We start from the raw sequence: 22,165 nt of genomic DNA on the forward strand, positions 1-22,165 counted from the left end.
AAATCTGGTATTTTTAAAGGTCAGACATCTAACTGAGAAAATAAACATTATATCTTAAGGTGCAGTACCAGAAACATACTTTTTTAAATAAAGCTGCTCGATTATGGAAAAAATCATTATCATGATTATTTGAGTCAATATTGAAATCACGATTATTCAAAAGATTTTTTTTTTTAGTTACACAATGCATTTATTCAGCAATTCTCTCTTAAAAAAAAAACAACATACAAATTTAAAATAAATATAGGCTACAAATATGAACCTTGGAGCAGTTTTGCGATGTATAAAACATAAAATGAAAAAAATATACTTAGAACATGAAATAAGACAGAAAAACAGAAATGTATCCAAAATAAACTATTTCTCCAGCTCTTCTACAATCTCTATATTTAAAAAATAAAATAAATATACAAAATAAATAAAAATAAATAAAGTTTTTGTCACTTGTAGACTTGGGAAGAGGAATTAAAACTTTTATTCAAGTAAAAGTACTCTTACTTCAATACAATATTAAGTAGGAGTATAAGTATGCTGCTAGAAAATGACTATTTATTTCAGTAAATGTATCTGAGTAAATGTATCTAAGTGCAAATTCCCGTACCTGTAAATACATCAGGCCAAGTGTAGTCAGCAGTTCTGTGTTCTCCGGTGAAAATCTGAAAGGTGAACAAAGACAATTAAAAACGTATACAACTTAATCAGCTCTTCTATTAATCTGCTCTTCTGTTCATTATTGTGCAAATTCTTGGGTAAACATAATAATATCCAATTAAGCACTAATTATTGGGAGCGGGTGAGTGGAGTTTTAATGACGGCCTGTGGGACGAGGCGCATGCTCGTTTCAGACAGGAGAGAGAGAGGGAGAGAGGGGGAGAGGGAGGGAGGTGAGGAGGGCTCACAGTGGGGGACTTGTGTTTTAAAGCAACAGTGTGAGGAGGACCCCTGATTAAACCATTTAACCCCAACCCCCAGGAGGCAGCACTGATCATCTAGTATCAACCACTGTGCTGTTTATGTATTCATGGAGGCAATGGGCTTTATACAGCTAAGATAACAGCCAAGTCCCTGCTAAATGATACTGTTATAACAGTCAAGGTTCCCACTCTTTTTCAAAACTTTTCCATGACTTTTCCATAACCTAAAGTGAATTTTCCATGACTTTGTGTAGAATTGATCAGACTTTTAGGGCTAAATATGAAATGTCAATCCTTTCCACCCACCTTATGGTTTGGGATTATAGTTTTTTAACATTCAAAATACTGTCAGTGCATTTATTGTCGTCTCTTTTAAACAAAAAAATAATCAGAATAGCTTCATGAGAACTTAACATAATGCTGTAGTTGCCTTGCTGGTGCCACCTAAAGGCCTTCACTCAATTTCATTTCTCTCCAGCATCTAGGTCACGAATCAAAATAAAATAGACGGTTCGTAAAAACCCCGGAAGTGCAAGTTCGGGCATCAGCCAGTCAGCGAAGAGCCAGACATTCTGTGTTGTCAACGATTCCCCAGATCGAGGATTTAAAGCTGGAATAAAGAGAATGTTTGGTGAACTTTATCAAGGGTAAAGACGTTATTACCCATGTTCCTACGGGATTTGGGAAAATCCCAATTAGCCCCAAATAACGAGTGGTTAAATAAAAAAAATATCCGCCTACGGTTGAGTGAACGAATGCTAACACTGTGAGGTCAGACGGTTTCTACGAAGTGAAACCAGTTGATGAATCAGACTAGTAGTTGCGTGAAAGAGATAGTAAAATTTCAAGACTTTTCAAAACTTTCATTGAATTAACAAAATCCCATGGCTTTTCCAGGCTTGGAAAATGACACTTTCCATGTCTATGACTCTTCTAGGATTTCCATGACCGTGAGACCCTGGAGAGTGCATAGCAACATTATTGACTTGGTTTTTTTTTCCTAAAATCCTTGAATGAATGGAAAGGGTGAATGCGACTGCCTATGGTATTTTGTTGACATCACTGTCACTGAAGCATTAAAGGAACTGTATTTTGATTTTAAAGTGGAACAAAACACTAAATCAACTCCTAAATCAGCGACTTAACTGTGTTTTTGCTGTTTGAATGGTAGTTTTTTGTTTTTTTTCATCCTTTCGGCACAAACCAGAGACGTTTGGAAACATGCGATGACAACTTCCTTTGGGCTCTGTGCGTAGTAGTAAGTCTGACAAAATCTAGGACAAATGAGAATATGTCCCAGTTTTCTTCATCTCCATGTCATTGTAGTGTTCCGTTATGTTCGGCTCATCAACAATTCCAACCAGATCTCAGTTTTCATGATTTCCCCACTGACACAGAATTTCCAGATGATTCCAAACAGCACATACATCTGCAGTCTTCATTTTACCTCTGATCACATTTACTTCAGTGGGTTTGATCCAAGCCCCCAGGTTCCAAAATGGCCGCCCATTCAAGTCAATGGGCTGAGCTCAATGGCGCATGATCCCAGATTAGCCTAGCCCGGCTAGGTACTTCCGGTGGCTGTGGGCCGACCGAGCATGCGCAGTAGTGCTCTTTTCTCCCACGGGCACACGCGAATGCACGCGACCACACGCACGGAGCGCAGGCTCGTGTATCACGTGATCGCTTTGACCAATCAGAGCGAGAGGAACGAGAGCGGAGCAGAGCGGAGCCAGAGCTAACTAATATAAAGCGTTTTTTTAAGACAACTGAAGGATTTTGAGCGAGAAAAAGTTTATGATCTAAAAACAGGTAAAAATCGCCACAAAATCCGACATTTTTGAAAGTTGTAGGTGCCCTGTCAGCCGAACACGAGCAGGTTGTGATTACATTGCCTCTATGAGAAAAATCTTCTCTCGGCCCATGGGATTTTTTTGACTGTAGAACCACTGAGTGGCCACTACGTCAACTCGAGGCAGCTACAAGCAGCAATACTGTATCCAGTTATTTTAATAGATCCATGGTTTGATCACAGTCGGTCGGTGAGGCCAGTGTCGGGAGCTACACCGGAAGTTGTCATTGCATGTTTCCAAACGTCTTCCTGGTTTGTGACATAAGCGTGAATAAAGCCTATTTAGTTGTTTTCTGTGACAATGACAATACAATCATAAATTCTGCTTTGTGATTGGATAATTGGCTTTAGAAAGAACACCAAGTTATAACAAACAATCTGAACATCATGTCCGATATTTTGAATAAATCAGCATTACATTTGTTCTTATTAAACGATATATTTGAATTGAACATGTTTATCTCATATCTGGGGACACAGTTAGGTTATGTTTATGGATTTTAAAGTGGGACTAAAAACCTAAACTCCACAGACAACCCCTTTTCATATAGAATTGTGAAAGGGACAGTTCGGAATTTTGGACATAGGACTTAATTTCCTAGTGAGCCAGAGTGTTGGACATGTGTAGAGACACTTTTTAAAATATTCCATCCAGTCCTTGTATGTTGCACAGCTATTGTCAATAAGATGATCAGGTGATGGTGAATGGGCTTTAAAAACACATACTTCAGTGTCTTAAAGATGTGCTAACTTACTCCACAGCCCTCTTGTAGACCTCGATGGCCTTGTCTGTGTCTCCGGCCTGCAGGTGGACCTTCCCTAGCATCATGAAGGAGCGCTCGTGTTTGTTCAACTGCAGCGCCGCGCTCAGATGCTCCTCAGCCTGGAAAAATAAGCACAGAGTCAGACTGTAGCTGCCTTAGACCAGAAGAGCTGCAGTCCACTAAAGAAACTATTAGTCGACTAAAGACATAGTCCAGCCGATTAATTAGTCCACAAAAAGGGGGTGTAACAAAAGTTCTTAAAAGTATTACACATCTCAGATTGTTTAGAATCCAGAACAACCGATGGCTGGTAAGAACTGCAGATATTTTTGGGGCGATAATGAATATTTTCCTCAAATTATCTTATTTAAATTTACCGTATTTTCCGCGTCATAAGCCTCCAGCCCCATCAAAAAACGACTGGCCGCCCCACAACCCAGAGCGCCCTATACACGAATCCACTCGGGTGTCCCAGCACGACTTCAGTAAACTACAAAGCCGCACCACCCGCAGAACACGCAAACACGCACAGAGCAGACAGCGACCGCACAACGAAACACACCCACAGACACACTCATCACTCCATGCCGATGAGGAACAGAACGGTGGAACAAACCGAAAAAGCGAGTGCAATGTGCCACTTCTAGACACAACTGAACAACTGAGTCACTGCGAACACGCCGACAATCCAGTGGTCCCAGACAGCACCCTCCCTACACGCCACAACTGAACAAAGCCCAGAGTCACCGTGAACGCCACAAACAAAGTCCGACTGACCCATTGAACTGTTGTGTTTCCTTTAAAGTCTGGTGCGGTTTGTTTGTGAAAAAAGTTAGAAAATAGACCATTCAATGACAGTGCACCTTATAATCCAGAGCGCCCTATTGCGCTGAAAATACAGTAATAGAAACTCTCCCACAGATTTTTTTTCCCACAGACCCATAGAAGAGCCGTGAGTCACATTTAGTGCAGTTACTGCTTCTTATTAAAGTGTTATTATAAAGCTTAGTGTGTATTTTTTAGGCAGCAAATCGACTGAAACAAAATATCAACCTGTGCTCATGTTTTAAGGCTGATAGTTGACGTGCTAAAAAGTCCAAATATTGGCTCGATATATCGGCCAGTTAATGTAATGGCTACATCTGCATGTGAGTTCATGCACAAATAATTATGTATGCAGAAAAAATATGAGGAAACATTGTATGAAGACAGACTTGCTGAGAATGAGGTCTGATTATTTTTTTTTTACAGATAAATATCAAAAACTAAAATCTTCAGCTTCTCCTTTCTGCTGTTGTCCCACAGAAATCCTTATCATCTAAATACAACTCAGTACAGGCAGGAGTATCTTGCCCTAAAGCTCAGTAAAGCTAATGTTCCATAACAGAAAATGAAAATGGCATTTCAAATAAGCATACGCAAACAGATATGTTCTAAGCAATACTACAGGTAATACTCACACGTTTGAGGTCTTTTATGAAGAAGTAACACACTCCCAGATTATGGCAGATCTCCTGGAACATGGAAACGGCACACAGTAGTGAGTCAGGTTAGGTACAGTGTAATACCCATACAGTCTGTGGTAAAACTCTGCAAAAACGTCATCATTACATGTATCTAGGATAGAGTAATCACATTTCTTTCTGATTTTGATGAGGAAAATGATGCAAAAAAGACACACTAAAGTGACAGAGACAAAAAAGAAAGAAATAGTTAAAAATGCATTGTACTTTGTCTTCCAAACACAACAGTTACTGATTAACTGACAGCAGAGGTGGGACCAAGTCATTCTTTTGCAAATCTCAACTAAGTCTCAACCCTTTGTCCTCAAGTGCTTTGAGCTTCAAGTCATTTCAAGTCTTTAAACCAAAAAAGCACAAAATAGAACTTAGATTTTTACTGTTTATATAACTTATATTTATATAACTAAATTGCACTTAAAAAGTCATGGTATATGAGTATTTATATAAGACAAGATCCTAGTGTGAATCATAACAGTCAGAATAGAAAGAATTCAGATTTAAAAGTGCTACATAACAGTTATTTTGTCCTTTAGTCTGCACTGAAATGGAAGGATCATGTTCTTTGTAGTTCCCTCTGTTTGTATTGTACTGTATATGACTATAGTACATTTGAGGATACCATCTCATAGTACTTCAGTTATATCCAAAGTAACAAATAGAAACGTGGACATGTTCCACTTTGTTCCCGTAAAATTAAGCGCCACATTTATCAACTGTAAAGAGAAAAATATTTTCTAAAAACATATGTTTTTTAGGAGAAGCATCAGATCTTCCCAAGTCACAGGGCTCAAGTCCGAGTCAAGTCCCAAGTCACTGACCTTCAAGTCAAAGTCGAGTCCCAAGTCTGTGGTTATTCTATCAAGTCAAATCTCAAGTCATAAAAATAGTGACTCAAGTCCCAAGTCACTGACCTTCAAGTCAAAGTCGAGTCCCAAGTCTGTGGTTATTTTATCAAGTCAAATCTCAAGTCGTAAAAATAGTGACTCAAGTCTGACTTGAGTCCAAGTCACAACTCACAAGTCCCACCTCTGACTGACAGTATCACCTGGTATTTTTGATGATCAGATTAGTGATAAATACAGTGAAGTATTTCTGACTAGTTCCTATATTCATTTTCAAATGAATAAAATTGTAATCAGGTAAAAAAAGAAAAAATCACATGCACTAGTTTTAACATTTTTACTACACAGTCAGACAAATGTTTGGATTCTCTTTTTTTTCTTTCTTTATGTTTACCACTTTCTGCATTTTCTATACACACAGAAGACATCAAAAATATATGAAGGAATATGAAATTATGTAGTAAATAAAAAAGCTAATTCAACTAAATATTTTTATTCAAATCCAGCCTTTGCTTTGTGAAGAGCATTTGAAAACCCTTCATGATGAACTCTCCTGTGTCGTGTCAGGATGTGGAAATGTCAAGAGTGGAAAACAGGGCACAAAGCAATGGGTGAAGGCTATTTTTATTAACTTTTACATTTAAATCTAGTTTTAAAGTTAGAGTTTAAATAATAATATTAATAATGATAATGCATCAGTTTTATACAACGCTTTTTTGGACACTCAAAGACGCTTTACAGAGCATTATTCATTCACTCCATAGCCGGTGGTGGTAAGCTAAAGCTACTACTACTTTTAGAGTTATTTTGAATGTATCTATTGTTTATTACATACAGTATGTGTCATAGTTTCATAGTTTTGATGCTTTCAGTGAGAATCTACAGTGTAAATAATCATAGAAATAAAGAAGAAACATGAATGAGAACGTCTGTCGAAATTTTGCCTGGTTGTGTATCTAGACTTTTTTTTTTTTTTTAAACAATCCAAACTAGTCAAAAATATTTAAATATTCATATTTAAACTTTTTGGTTGGGGGTCCATCACCTGCTTCTTTCTGTAGAGATGTTACGGCTCTGTCTGGAATGTTCCACAGTGTGACATTAAACAGCTCTACCTTACATTTATTCAATGACAGGTGGTTTTATAGCTCAAAAATAACTAGAAAAACAGACATTCTGATCTCCACAGATCTGACCTGTAACTTGGTCTGGTTTGGTCTCCATGAAGATAGAAATGTTTAAAGCCATACTGTGAAACATTCTAGACAATATCACCATGAAGAAAAGCATTTGATGAATCTACCACCAGAGAAATTACGCAATGCAGCTTTAGTGCAAGATACAAGATTTTTTATTTTTTTTATGTAGTTATTCTTAGACAGTCTGGTTTTGCATTGTATATGTTTTCCTTTATTTCAGTCATTTTCACGAGAATTTGCCAACGTGACGCTTTTTTATATCGACATCGCTCAGACGTGATTTGAAAAACGTGTGATCTTCCTATAGCCTGAAACAAGTGGCGAACATAAATTGCCAGACTTGTTTGTGATCACAGCGCCTCGCTCATTTGCATATGCATATTTGTACGTTTCACATCTTCTCAAATGGAAGCACGAGACACAATGGTTCAGTGTGAAAGCTCAGGAGATAAATCAACAAAAGCACTCCCCCACAGAGCGTCTGCGTGTGAGGAGCTCTGCATACGCAATGACACGCTCCCAAAGTGCTTGTGTGCAGAGCTGGGACATGTACTCAGGTTTGTTACTTAAGTAAAAGTACAGATATCGGAGCAAAAAAATACTTAAGTAAAAGTATCACATGAAAAAATCTACTTAAAGGTGCATTGTGTCACTTTTCTGGTAGAGGATCAGTCAGATGTTATTGCTTTGTCTGGAATGTGTCACAGTATGGTATTAAACTTTCTGTCTTCATGGAGACCAAACCAGACCAAGTTACAGGTCAGATCTGTGGAGAGGCAACCCCCACTCACAGTTAGAATGTTGTGGGGTTTTTTAAGGTATTTTTGAGCAATAAAACCACCTGTAATTGAGTGAATGTAAGGTATTTTAATGTCATATTGTGGAACATTTCATGTAGAGCAATGACAAAAAGTTACACAGTGCACCTTTAGGTAAAGTACAAATACCTACAATTTTTTACTTTAGTACAGTACTTTACTACTTTTACTTGGTTCCGTTCCTGCACTGCGTGTGTGTGTGTGCGTGCATGCGTGCGTGTGTGTGTGTGTGTGTGTGTTTGTGTGTGTGTGCGTGTGTGCTTGTGTGTACATAGTGGAGTGTGGAGTGAAGAGGACACAGTAGTTACCCAGTCTCTGTCGTTGAGTTTGGCTGCCTCGTGGTAAAACTCCACGGCTGCTTTGTGCTTCCCCAAGAGGAATCTACACAAACAAAAACAATACAGCTTTACTTTTCAATAGAGCACAGCTAATGACGTGTGGGCATCAAAACACTCAGAATATAACACAAGAATGTCAAGAATAGAGAGATTTATAAAGGACCATTTGGTGACAAGAAATCTGATGTCTTAAAAGTCCTATATCACACCAAATGGACTCATGTGAGCTTTAACACATGTTATACTGCTGTTTCCTCAACAAAAGTTGTGTTTTGTTTAGTTTCATTCACGCATGTCTTGAGTTTTTATTTCATTATTAGTCTGTCTACTAGTCAGGCTGGCGCCACCTAGTGCCTACACTCAATTTCATTTCCAGCAACTAGGTCAGGAGTCAGAATACACTAGACGGTTTGAAGAACCCTGGAAGACCACCAGCCAATCAGCTGTGAGCTGTGAAGCCATGATGTCAAACTTGTCGCACTTGTCTGGGTCCCTTTGTGGAACAATACAACAGTAAACAAAGCGGTCGAGATGGATGTAGACAAAGACAGACATTCTGTGTTGGCGACGATTCCCCAGATCGAGGATTTAAAGCCAAAGAGAATGTTTGGTGAATTTTATCAAGGGGAACCGTTTTTGTCCTTCTTCCTATGGGATTTGGAGCATTACATACTTCACGACCAAATAGCAGTGATTGGTTAAATAAAGAAAGTACCCGCCTACCGTAGAGCGAACGAATCCTAATCCTAAAGGTCATGGTGGTTTTCAACTAAGTGAAACCGGCTGATGAATCTGTCTATATCTCCAAAACTCAAAATGCTCTGTTCCACCTTATGATGTCAAGAAGCTACTGTATCTTTAACTTTAGTTCAGTAGAGACTGGCAAATTCCATGACTGTGTTTCTAGTGAAGGTGTGTGGAGTTTAAAAACACAGTGGAGCACTTCCTGTGCTACCACATGATGTCACAAGGTGGAACAGTGTTTTCTGTTTGAGAGAAGAACGTCTTTTAAATATGCGGGGTTTGTGTTGTAAACATGTGAATGAATGATACAAAACTTCAGGTATATTTCTGTTTGAGTAAAGCCAAAAACTGCTGAGTTTTTTTTTTGTGTTTTAGTAAAAAATAAACTTTGTTCCAGTTTTCGGCCCAATAGTTACAGAGACATTAACCATAAATCAGGATAAAATATCTGCATTTTGACAGTTCCAAGACAAATTCTACCCATTTTTGAGCAGCCCTCCAGCTCTTTGGATCTGGAGGTGTTCTAGAATATTGTGATATCATCTAAAACCAAACTATTTCAGTGGGGAGCAGGTGCCAAAAACAGCAAATTTTGAAATTCTCAGCCAATATAATACAGTTCATAGAGTTGTACCCAATTTTCTTTTCATGTAATAAATGAAAATTTGTCTTGTCCCAGTACAGATATATTTTAAAAGCAGCTGTGTGCAGTGTGCATCTCAGTGTGAAGGTTTTTTTATTGTCCGCAAACTGAGCCGTAATGCTGGAGAGCTGTTAGCATGCTAGTTGAAACTAGCAGCAGTGTTTTATAAACCCTGTTCTAAGTGTTTTATAAACAGTGGTGAAGAATTAGGATGCTGGGAATGCCTTATAGAAAAGTGAATGCATTTGGGCTGCTGCAAAGAGTTTCAAAGTTTAGTATCACGCAAAATTGACTTTTAGTGGCTTTCTACCATGTATATGCATAGTGTAATGTTTTTCCCTCATCAAAAACATGTCTGAAGAGGTTTGAGATATCATCCACCCCTGTCCCAGTATGAGCCTCCGCCCACAAGCCTTCATCACCCATGTTCTGCGATGTGCACTAGTCACGCACACCGATTGTGTTGTGACCATTTCATCACCAACAGAAACACCAGAGTGGAGTTAAGAACAAGGCCTTTCCTGTTGTGTTCATCTGGTTCCCCCTGGACACTGCTGTGATGGTGCAGGACACAGAGCAGGGATACTTTTTTCTCTTCCTCTCCTCAAACTGTCCTGACACAGATCTGCTGACCCTCCCAGTGCTCCTGTTAAACTGACCTGACACCTCTGACTGTGGCACAAAGGCCACTGAGACGCACAGTGGAAATCAACTGCAACAGTCTGCTGCAACAACACTTGAATTTCCCTCAGGATCTATGAAGTATCTGTCTGTCTGTCTGTCTGGTGATCTGAAGGGGGAGTGACTTAGCATGGGGACCAAAGGGATACAGAAAGTTCTCCACTGTGTTTTAAACTCCACACACCTTCACTAGAATCATTTGGATCATTTACGCCCTGAAAGTGTCTGTCTGTTCTAAACTGAAGATAAAAGGTATCTGCTATTTGAAAACTACCACTACATGACATCACAAGGTGGAACAGAGTATTTGGAACTTTGGAGATGTAGACAGACTAATCATAAAGTGTTACTCAAACATGTGTGAATGAAACAAAACTAGGGCTGGGCACGTTAACACATTAATTTTGCGTTAACAAATTAATTAATTATCGCCGACAATTACTTGAATGCCGTTAATGCAGTTTTAATTATTATTTTAATTTTTTTTTTTATTGTAAACGTCTGTTGCTCACTGGCTTTTATTTTGAATAAGTCTACCGCGAGTGTTTCTTTAAGTTTGACTCCTTTTCTTTACACTTTATTTCATTTTTATCTCTTTTTTTTCCGACCACGTGAGAAGCAAAGAGTCCGAGCCTCCGCGGGCTCCTAGCTCCAGATAGAGGTGTCCAGAGCGGTTTTCGTCGCTGCGGTCTCACTTATATTTGCTATCACACTGTAATCGTGAAGGCCCGGAAGATTTCGTGATATGACCCCGCCCATAACTCAATGAAATACGATTGGCTAAGACAACTGGCGATCTCAATTGACCTGACAACAAATTGTGTGGGCCTTCGTTCCAGCCACCAAAGGCAGGTGTTTCTTTAGTTCAGTGCTGCAGGGGGAAGCACTGATTTACCCAGATACCATTGGAAGAAAAAATGTGATTGGTCCATTTCCATTCCATTATATTAACCCTTTGTTTCCCAAGAAATATTAGTCCAAGTTTATAAAAATGATCTAGAATTATTACTAGTGTAGTGTTTATTACTCACTGAAAATTTTTTTTTGGAAAAAATATATTAGTAGTTATTCATTCAATATTTTTTCTTGAGCCTTCAGAATACCTTGAAGGCTCTGATGGTTCCCGTCTGAAAGAAATACTGTTTGCACAACAAATGTCTGGCTCTTTTGTTTATATTTCCAATAAAAGTGTGCTATACACTATTTTTTAATTCATTAACTGGTTTTGCGTATAACATTTGCACTCGAACTCATGTGATTAATGCAATTAATATTTTTTATTTTTGCCCAGGCCCAGACAAAACACAACTCCAGGTGTGTTTTTGAGGAGGTAACAACATTCTAACATGGCTTAAAGCTCACCAGAGTCTGTTTTTGTGTATGTAATATAGGACCTTTAGCTAACAACTACAAAGCGTCTTTCATGTGATTTCATGTGAATATAATCTACAGCTCAAATATGACTTTTCACACATCACGCAACCAAAAGCCACCACTACTTTCTCTTCAGCCCCCAAAAGCGGAGCCACTTATCCCCTTTAAGATTAGTGTGAGGTCAGCTATGGCTCTGGGCTGCTCCTTATCTCCCCCTCCTTTCTCTCTCTCTGTCAGTCGTGTCTGATGAGCTCTGAAGGGGGAGCAGGACTCACAGGGAGCGGGCCACTTGCTTCAGGTTGTCGGCGCTGGCAGGATTAAGGATGGCGCAGCTCTGGAACAGCTCCAGGGACTGTTGGATCTTCCCCTCCAGACGCAGGATTAGTGCTGCGGACATAGAAGAGAGGGACATGGCCAGTGTGGAGAGGAAGAGGACGCTAAGAGGACGCTAAAGAGGACGCTAGACATCGTGTGGAGGCCGCCAGCAGTTTCAGGGCACTTAGCGATGTGAAATGTTCATGAGGATTGTTGAGGATTTAAAGTGGACGTATTATGCTAATTTTACTGAGCTATTAACCATGGCCTATTGTAGCGATTCAAAAACATTCAGTCTAAATCTAAAAGCAAGTGGACTGTGTATTGATACTTTGCAGCTGATGTTATTATAATTTCCTGGGGGTGTGATGCCATCCGTAGGCACTGCTCTTAGATTTTAATTTGAGATCTGTTTTAACACAGTCTGACCAGAAAGAGCTGTCTAAAGTTCTATTCTCACGAGATAAATACAACCTGGGGACGTCTGGTAATTTGCAAATTACCTCCCCACCTCTGTGTTACTTGCAGAGCATTCGCACAGGATAAGTAAAGTCCATAAATTACTCTATTTTACTGACACTGACTGAGATTGAAAGAGAAAAGAACTCGGAAAGAGAAAAAGAAAGAGACAGAAAAGGTGCAATTACAACAATAACCACCGGACGTCTGTGTTTGGTGAAATATAGTAGGTCATTTGTGGCTTTTTACTTTACAAATTAGAGACATGGCACATTTGGTTTTATATTGAAAAACGAATGAACGAATGATACACACAGATTGTAGAGGATGCCTGAGATCTTAATCCTGTGTAAAAGTTAGAAAACAAAACAACTATTTTCTTCATTATTTGTCTCCAAAACCAAAATGAAAAAAAAAACAGATAACGATTAGTTTTTTCAGTTTTTGATTTTGTGTTTAAACGATAATGGAAAAAAAATGGATAACGGCCGCTTCCTGTTTACGTGACTTAAAGGTTGTATAGAGGATTTTCCAAGGAAGGAGAAATCCAGCGACTGTTTGTCCTTTTTCAAATGTTGCACATGCGTGAAACCCCCCCCCTCCCCTACAGCTCCTACGTAGAAACGCCTCCTCCCGCCTCCTCCTTACGCCAGAAACAGGTTTGTTTACAGCCGGTGAGCTGCACATGACTTGTAAACAACTAACTACAGTGTTGGTTAGGCAAGACGGAGAAGTGAGGAGCGGGGGGAGGGGGGGGCGCGGACATTTCGTGCGCGGACGAGAAGTGAGGAGCAGGGAGAAGAGCGGAGCAGGGAGCAGGGAGAGGAGAGAGGAGAGAGGGGAGAGAGGAGCGGTGCGCGGAGATTCCGAGCCCGGAGAAGTGAGGAGCGGGGGAAGAGCGGAACGGGCAGCGGGGACAGGAGCAGGAAAGGGGAGCAGAGAAGGTTTCGCGGAGATTCAGTGCGAATGAACTAGTTACAACACGCAGCAGCAAGCGGACTCTTTCTTTGCCTTGAAAATTACGTTTTCAGACATAGGATATCACATTCGTGTCCTGAAAAACGTTTGACTAGCTCTTGGAAATAAAGTACGTTTTCATAATAAGCAGAAGTGACCTGTCCAGGAGTAATTTGGCGACCAATGCGTCAGTCTTTAGACCCTGCGTCTGCTTCAGTTGCGCCATCGCTGGAATGAATCTACAAGAATCACCTTAGTTTGGCTTCGCTGCTTTTCCCCTTGTCTTCTTCTTTCAGCAATCTCAAAAACGGACTTTCTTTTGCGGCGAACTGCTCCTGGATTGTTGTTGCCATTGCAACAAACTTTGTGCGAACTGCGAGGAAGATATAGGTCAAAAAAAGCCGCTAAGAACTGTTGCGTTGGTGGAGTAAACAGCGTCTGTGCGTCTTGCGTCTGTGGACTGCGTGACAGTCGTACGTAAACCACGTACCGGCGGCGCAGGCAAGTCAGTTACGCTAGAAACGTAGGGAGATTGATTGACAGCCTGTCAGCTAACAGATAACGAGGCAATGTCGTTATCTATTGGCAAATGTTTAGCCCCACCACGTCCAGAGTTGATGAATTTTTATTCTCTTTTTTTTGGTCATCATAATTACAAGGCTACTGCACCTCTATAATGCTATCATTGACAACTTGAAACAAAAAAAATCCTCCATACAACCTTTAAACTGTGATGTCAGACTGAATCAGGACTAAAACGGGACTAAACCAGGACTAGTCCCAGTCTCAGTCCTGCTCTCAGTCCCGGTCTGGTTCTGGTCTCAGTCCTGGTCTGATCCCAGTCTTGTTCCGGTTTCAATCCTGGTCTGGTCCTGATCTGGTCCCGGTCTCAGTCCCAGTGTGGTCCTGGTCTCGGTCCTGGTCTCAGTCACGGTCTGGTCCCGGTTCAGTCCTGGTTCAGTCCGGCATCTCAGTCACGGAAGTCACGTAAACAGCCGATATCAATTTTTTTCAATTATTCATTTAAACACAAAATCGAAAACTGAAAAAACGAATCGTTATCTGTTTTTTCATTTTGGTTTTGGAGACAAATAATGAAGAATTTTTTTATTTTTATTTTTTTAAAGAATGAACGAATGATACATGGATTCTCTACAATTATTACAAATCACCAAAGGTCCACAGGTCATACTAATCCCGTGTGAACTTGCCAATATGATACATACCACGATACATAGGCCATGATGCGATACATATCTTGATACAGTGAGCTTTCGGTTCAATAAAATATATTTCAAATTTATCTGATATCGTTCAATAAAAAATAAAGGCTAAATAATGGCTGCAATACTAAAAATCTTTGTTAAACCACTTCTTGTGCAAAGTTCATGTGAAACACACATTTTCATCATCAAAACAGGGAAAATGTCAAATGTGTCGCATAAAAAAGTTTCCTTCCTCTGAACACGCAACAAAACTGTAACAAAATAATTTAGTAAAATATACCAAAAAATACTCTTGGCGATTTATCGATACAGCAGCCCACGGTATTGATCCTGCATCATCACATTAAATAATACGGTATATCAATATTTCGATATTTTTGCACACCTCTAGTGTCAATGTCAGTAAAACAGTAATTTACAGACGTTGTTTATCCCGTGCGAATGCGCTGCAAGTAACACAGAGGTGGAGCATTAATTTGCAAATTACCAGACATCCCCAGGTTGTACCCAGGTGACGCTGCCAAGCAAAGTTACAGGTTAGATCTGTGGATAGAAAATTTAAAAAGACATGTAACTTAATAAATGCAGGATAGATAGGTGTAATCCTGCACTGTGGAATATTCCAGGCAGTGCTTTAGTCTTGTGCCTGGCAGGCACAACACTAAGTCTCCATGGAGACAAAGAGTTTGTAGTTGAACAGAATAGGTTTTGCCCCAGTGCAAATATAAGTACAATGTTAAGATACGTTAACAAAATGAGGAATAACTTTGGACCAGTGTAAACCATTTAAAATGCACTAGTTGTGTTTTTAAGTTCTTAAGAGTAAAAATCAGATCCAGTGTTTTCAGATGAGTAATAGTTAAGTTGTCGAGGTTTACCTTGTACATAGATGGCATATTCACACATTCCATTGGTTTCTTGTAGCTGCTCTTTGATGATGGTCTGTAGAGAAAAAAACAGTATTGAAAATATTAGGATGTACATTTAAACTGATGTTACCAACTTATATTACCTGTTTTTAACTAACCACAAAAGCCATTCTTTAAAGCTTATTGTGCAATTTTCTGATCTATGTTATAATGTTTTACAATGTATATTGAGGCATTGTTCTTTTCTCAAATAGAAAACACTGTGTTTTAAAAGTCCACACACCTTCACTAGAATCATTTGAATTACTTCAAAAGAAATTGGCAATTTCTACTGAAGAAAAGGTAAAAGGGGCTGTTAACTTGAGAACTACCACTACATGACATCACATAACAACATTATCACAAGGCTTAAAGAGTTCATTTTGTGTAATATGGGACCTTTAATAACATTGCATTAATTTTATCCAGTGAATTTATATGCACGAAAGTCTCTTTACAATATTGTGCATTATTCATTCTCTTTTATTCATTCACTACTACTGTAACCAGATGGAAGTGAGGCTGCCGGTCTGTGCCACATTCACACTAGGCACTGTGGGGGAAGTGTCTTGTCTAAAAACATAATAGTTTTTGACACTGGCGCCCCACTGTGGCACCTGGTACTCCCAGCGGTCTTCCATCCAAGTACTAACAGGCCCGGCCCCGCTGAGCCGCTGAGACGTGATGAGAGCGGGCTGACCAGGACGTGTGGCCTTACCTTACAAGTCTCATAGTCCTTGCGGATGTAATGCTGATGGATAAGCCAGTTCCTCCTCTCCACAATGGGCAGCTCTGGGGCTGTGGGAGAGAGAGAAAAGTAAGACATGTTTCATCCTCTTAGCGCATAAGACTGTTTAAAATGCCTGTTCAGTTCTAAAGAAAGTGACAAAGCCTCTCTGCTTTCTCTGCCCACTTCCACTAAGTCTCTGAAACAGATGCAACACTTCAACTTTACAAATTTGAGCTCAAATGAAAGAGTCTCACAGGGGAGAAGTTGGATTTGAGTTTGTTGGCAGTTTTTAATGAGGCACAGATGGTTGGGGCCAAAGGGCTGTATTTACACACTCATATACTGTTTGTGACAGCTGAGTCAACACAAACAGGAGCAGAGCTGGCTGCAGTTTGATGAGACAGTCAATATAAGATACTACTTAATACTAATAGCACGCACTCTATTCACCAGTCTGTAAGTGAACAGGCTTCTGAAGTCTAAATCCATGGGGGTTTGTGAGATGTCAGCCTAAATAAGATATTAGTTATACAGTTAGGCAGAAATTGCTAAAAAATGTCTGGCTAATCTTCCAGTTAGTGCAACAGTGCAACAGTACAGCACATGTGGCCCACAGATCACATCTCAAACACGTCCAGGAGGCAGAGCATCAAAGGAACCATTTGGAAGATTCTGAATTGAAATTCTGCAAACGTGACCTGACTGTCCCCAGATATGATGCAGACATGTGCAAATCAAATACAGCTTTATTTGATTTTTATTAGATTTTATTTGAATACACTGGACATGATGCTCAGGTTGTTTTACTTATAATTTATTGTTTTTCTCCGGTGGATGAGTGACTCCAGTACTTAAACCAACTGGACTGTCTCTGATGTGAACGGTCACTCCCTAAACCCCAGCACCTACAGTCAGTCAGGAATCAGTGCTAGTGCAGCCTCTGGGAGGGAATTCTGGAGGTTCTGTGCCAAGAATCACATTTCACGTTTTCCTGTTTGTCTATTCTGGACAGTTTCTATCAAAACAATTACATGATGCTATATTTTTTCCAGAGCACACTGTTTTATTTTCAATTATTAACTGCAGCCTTTGTGAGTTGACAACTGAGATCATTCAAATTGTATTTTTTATTCAGTTGTGATGGACTGAACAGCCCAAAGGTTTCTCATGGATGAAATCATGGTTTCATCATGGTTGAAGACCTAAAGATGGGCCCCACTGCTCCAGACAGGTCGAATCCCAGAGACGCTGAAGGAGGGGTCAGTTTGAGACAGTTAGATCGACCTGACCTTACACCACCTGGTCTAATGCTAAACTAACTGTATTCTAGTCTTGTGTTTGAGCGATTCATCTCCTACATGTGAAACCCACAGCCTCTGAGGAGCTCTTTCATGCAGCAGCACTAAAGTCGAGTGACTTGACATCCTCTGCCTGTTACCAGGGCAACAGTGTCTCCTGTAGTCAGGTAGACACGCAACTGTACTGACGACTGTACAGAGAATCACCATCACAATCCAGGAGCGGCTCAGACAGCCCGGCCTCAGTGTTAGTGTGCAGTCCTGCCTCCCCGAGGACCAGGGCCGTTCATCTGAGCCCCAAACAAACTTGATTCCAGTCAGAGCCCAGTGATCCCGTTAATCCACTTCTCCAGCACCTTCTACCTTCTCCAGCACAGCTATAAATAGCTTGTGTGAAGAGAAGGAGCTGCGGTTGCACTAGCTCTAATGGAGTGTGAGAATACAGTGGGGAGTAGACTACAGACAGGACAAAAATGAGCTGGATTTTCTTTCTTTCTTTGGAGCAGTAGCAATAATACAACAACATAAGACAACCTATGGGATTCATGACTCTTCGACTGGCATTAGGAGTCTCCAAATCACGGATTTCTGCCTTTTTTGTATAAAGAATGTTGGTCTAATACACTTAAAGGGTGATTAAACCTTTGTAGTGAGTAAACTACATTTTGTGTAGAAATGTAAGAAGACAAAACAAGCACGCTCTATAGCTGGTCTGGTTTACTACTATCTCTACACAGACAAAAGTATTCTTGACAGAGATCAGGATTGTGTCGTCATACACATGTCATGTAGGATTTTCAGTTGGCCTAATGTTATAACCATAGACACTCATACAGTTGCTTAAGGTGATGTGAAGATGCTTAAAAATAGCCTGATTTCACTTCATAGAAACCGTCTGACCTCACAGCATTAGGATTCATTCGCTCGACAGTAGGTGGGTACTTTTTTTAAATTTAACCAATCACTGCTATTTGGTCATCACATATGTAATGCACCGCTAACTGGGCTAACTGGTATATTAAACTTTTCCCAAATCCCGTAGGAAGAAGGACAATAACGTCTTTCCCCTTGATGAAATTCACCAAACATTCTCTTTGTTCCGGCTTTAAATCCTCGATCTCGGGAATCGTTGCCAACACAGAATGTCTGGTTCTTCACTGATTGGCTGATGCCCAAATTTGCATTTCCGGGGTTCTTGCAAACAGTCTAGTGTATTTTGATTCCTGAGCTAGTCGCTGGAGAGAAATTAAATTGAGTGGAGGCACTAGGTGGCGCCAGACTGGCTAGGTTAAAGGGCCATTATTATTACTGTTTTCTGAGCTACTGTATGTTATAATGTTTCTTTATCACAAACTGGAGTTGTGTTTTGTTTCATGTGGCAATACAGGAAAGGCTCCACTGTGTTTTTAAATTCCATGCACTATCACTGGAATCATCTGGATCATTTTAGCCTTGGAAATGTTGATCTCTACTGAAGTAAAAATAAAAAGGAGCTGCACTGCAAAAACTAAAATCTAGCCAAGTTAAGATGACTTGAATTAACAAAGTTTCATCATTATTTGAGTAAATTTCACTTGACAAGTAACATTATCTTTTGAATGAAAAGAAGGCAATATGTATTATTTTTTCCTTTATTTTACAATAAAATTATTATTTTTGTATACAGTAGGAGTGTAAAATAATATCCAAGTCTCACGATATGAACCTCACAGTACCATATTTATTGTGATATCGCGGGAAAGCTCACGATTAGGGATGTAACAATATCCAAATCTCTCAGTACGATATTTTTACGATATACACCTCACGGTATGATATTTATTGCTATATTTGGTGGAGGTGTGATTGAAATTTAGATTGTGGAAAGATTTCTTTCAATCTATCTTTGTGTAAATGAATGTGATTTCTACCTGAAACTCAGAGCAGTCATGAACATGTGTAAAGGTTCATCAGACACAACTGTCTCCTCCTTCAGGAAGCCCTTTGTTGTCCTCAACTGTATGTTCATTTAGCACCAGCCTCTGAAACCAAAGTCACTCTGCTTTGATATATATGTAACTTGTATAAATACTGTATAAATACTCAAGTTATGCTCTGGGGCAGATACTGGGCAGATACTGGGCAGATACTGGGCAGATACTGGGCAGATACTTGGAAGATGGGGCAAGATGTGGTAGGGACATCCTGCTGGTGGAGAGAGGCTGTTGGGCTCTGGCCAGGGCAGGACTAGGCTCTGTCCATATCTGCTGTAACAAGAATAAACTTTGGTCTATATTCCAAAAAGTCATTGGGCTTCGCAAATGAATTCATTATTTATCTTCAAGAGATATATCATTTTCCCACAACAGAGGCAAACAAAACTCTGAATATGCTACTTTTTTCGCTTAGAACTGTTATTTCTTCTTGTAGTCTGCACTGAAATGGAGCAAAGGATCATGGTCTATGTAGTTCCCTCTGTCTTTTTTTGAGCTATTGCTGCACTGTAATGCTTCATTTAAACAAAGAGACTTGTAATTTGATATATTGTGACAGTCCACAATATTATTGTGAGAACTTGATGATACAATATCACGATATTTAAGTTATTGTTACATCCCTAGTATATAGGGATTTTGTTTTTATGTGGCAGAAGCACTTTGTTCCTACATGAACTGCCTCTTTGCACTTCAATAAAAAAAGACCTTGTGGAATTTGGGGGGTTTATATTTCCTGTATAGATAGAGATATGGCAAAATACATTGAGATATATTTTTTGCTCCATATCGCCCAGCCCTAAATGAACCCTCCACCGGAAAAGTCTTCCAAAGCTTCCATATTCTCTCACAGGCCATACATGTTTCTCCATTCGCTAAATCTAACTTCTGTTTCTAATGTCATCTCAACACAACCAACAGCTCCCTCTCCACACCCCCCTTTACAAACCCACATGAACGCCGCACGCTTGTCCAGATCTGGCAAAAAAAAAACTGTCCCTATTTGCGGCCCCATAATCGGCTTCCTCCCGCTGAGACGGAGCTGGATTCTTGTCTCACACTTTCAGCTGTGGCCTCGCACTGCTCCGGTGGCACCAGCACAAAAAAAAATATTAAAAAACCCCCGAAAAGACAGATTTTGGAGAGCAGAGGAGAGAAGAGCGCGAAGACTGAAGAAAGAGGCCAGCGGGGGGTGCCCTAAATACAGCTCTGTGGAGAAGTGGAGTAAAAACACGGAGGAGCGTTCTCATTGTTGTGTTTGAGCAGGCTAATGCTAATGCTAACGCTAAGACGACTCCGTGCACGCACCATCAGCTAAGAGGCAGAGGAGAGCGTGCTGAGATCAAAAGACACACGCCGAGACTCTAATGAAAAGTAGGGTTTCAATTATTTCTCAACTTTTTTCCCCCCCAAAAAAGTTCGGCGCTGGAATTACGAAATCGGACACAAGAAGCCAAGTGTGAAACTAGGGCAGGACGGTTTTGGAAATGTAATTTAAAAGTAAAGCCAACCGTTTGTGCAATTAATTACTCAAGATGTAGTCCCCGGTGCACTTTTTAAACATGTCCAGTATTAACATTTGAAGTTCGACGGAAATATGAACTACAGCAACTACAAGAGCCGTGTGTCTTCGCCAAAACAACGTGTTAAAGGTGCACAGTGTAATTCTTCTGGTTGGGGTCCGTCACTTGCTTGTTTCTATGGATACATCATTGCTCTGCCTGGAATGTTCCACAGTGTGACATTCAGTGTTGGGAAGGTGACTTTTAAAATGTACTCGCCTACAGATTACAGATCCCAAAATGTAGTTTGTAACGTAATCCATTAAATTGCGTAAAGTGAGTAATGTAATCTGAATACTTTGGATTACTTGATTTTCTGTAGAGAAGCAAAGACAAGGAAATCTTCACATAAGATGTTTTTTCTGCTAAAAGAAAATAAAAAGCCCAGACTTCACTGAACCAAATTAAAAATATTATTCATAGAAGAGGAGGAGACACGGTCCACACGGCATGGTTTAGTCCTGTTAAATCCTGGTTTAGATCTAGTTTAGACCTGGTTTTAGTCCTGCTTTAGTCCTGGTTTAGATCTAGTTTAGCCCTGGTTTAGATCTAGTTTAGACCTGGTTTTAGTCCTGCTTTAGTCCTGGTTTAGATCTAGTTTAGCCCTGGTTTAGATCTAGTTTAGACCTGGTTTTAGTCCTGCTTTAGTCCTGGTTTAGATCTAGTTTAGCCCTGGTTTAGATCTAGTTTAGACCTGGTTTTAGTCCTGGTTTAGATCTAGTTTAGACCTGGTTTTAGTCCTGGTTTAGATCTGGTTTAGACCTGGTTTAGATCTAGTTTAGACCTGGTTTTAGTCCTTTGTTGAGTCCTGGTTCAATCCTGAATTATTACTGGTTTAGACTTGGTTAAAAAAAAAAGAAAAAGAAAGGGATATAGCCCAAAATGTGAAAACAGGAAAATATCGCCATGTAATCTCATTTATTTCAACAGTCACTGTAATCCAATTACCACTCATGGAAACAGTAACTGTAACTGAATACAGTTACTCATAATTTGTACTCTGATTACCTAACTCCGGTACATGTAATCTGTTACTCCCCAACAT

General features: G+C 39.9%; 1 protein-coding gene across 1 annotated transcript in view; it reads right to left on the reverse strand.

Moving 5' to 3' along the window:
• The window catches only part of bbs4 (Bardet-Biedl syndrome 4), a 60,468-nt gene that overhangs the window by 26,540 nt on the left and 11,763 nt on the right, over positions 1-22,165 (reverse strand). Inside the window, exons 3-9 of the mRNA XM_055154848.1 lie at positions 16,276-16,355; positions 15,528-15,591; positions 11,968-12,079; positions 8,221-8,293; positions 4,991-5,044; positions 3,522-3,649; positions 602-656 (exon numbers count right to left, since the gene is read on the reverse strand). Coding sequence (XP_055010823.1) covers positions 602-656; positions 3,522-3,649; positions 4,991-5,044; positions 8,221-8,293; positions 11,968-12,079; positions 15,528-15,591; positions 16,276-16,355 — 566 coding nt within the window. The remainder of the gene's footprint in view (positions 1-601; positions 657-3,521; positions 3,650-4,990; positions 5,045-8,220; positions 8,294-11,967; positions 12,080-15,527; positions 15,592-16,275; positions 16,356-22,165) is intronic.

The sequence above is a fragment of the Boleophthalmus pectinirostris genome, unplaced genomic scaffold (genome assembly GCF_026225935.1).
Source record: "Boleophthalmus pectinirostris isolate CB_2022bp ecotype Guang Dong unplaced genomic scaffold, ASM2622593v1 HiC_scaffold_19, whole genome shotgun sequence".
In the NCBI taxonomy this organism is placed as follows: Eukaryota; Metazoa; Chordata; class Actinopteri; order Gobiiformes; family Gobiidae; genus Boleophthalmus; species Boleophthalmus pectinirostris.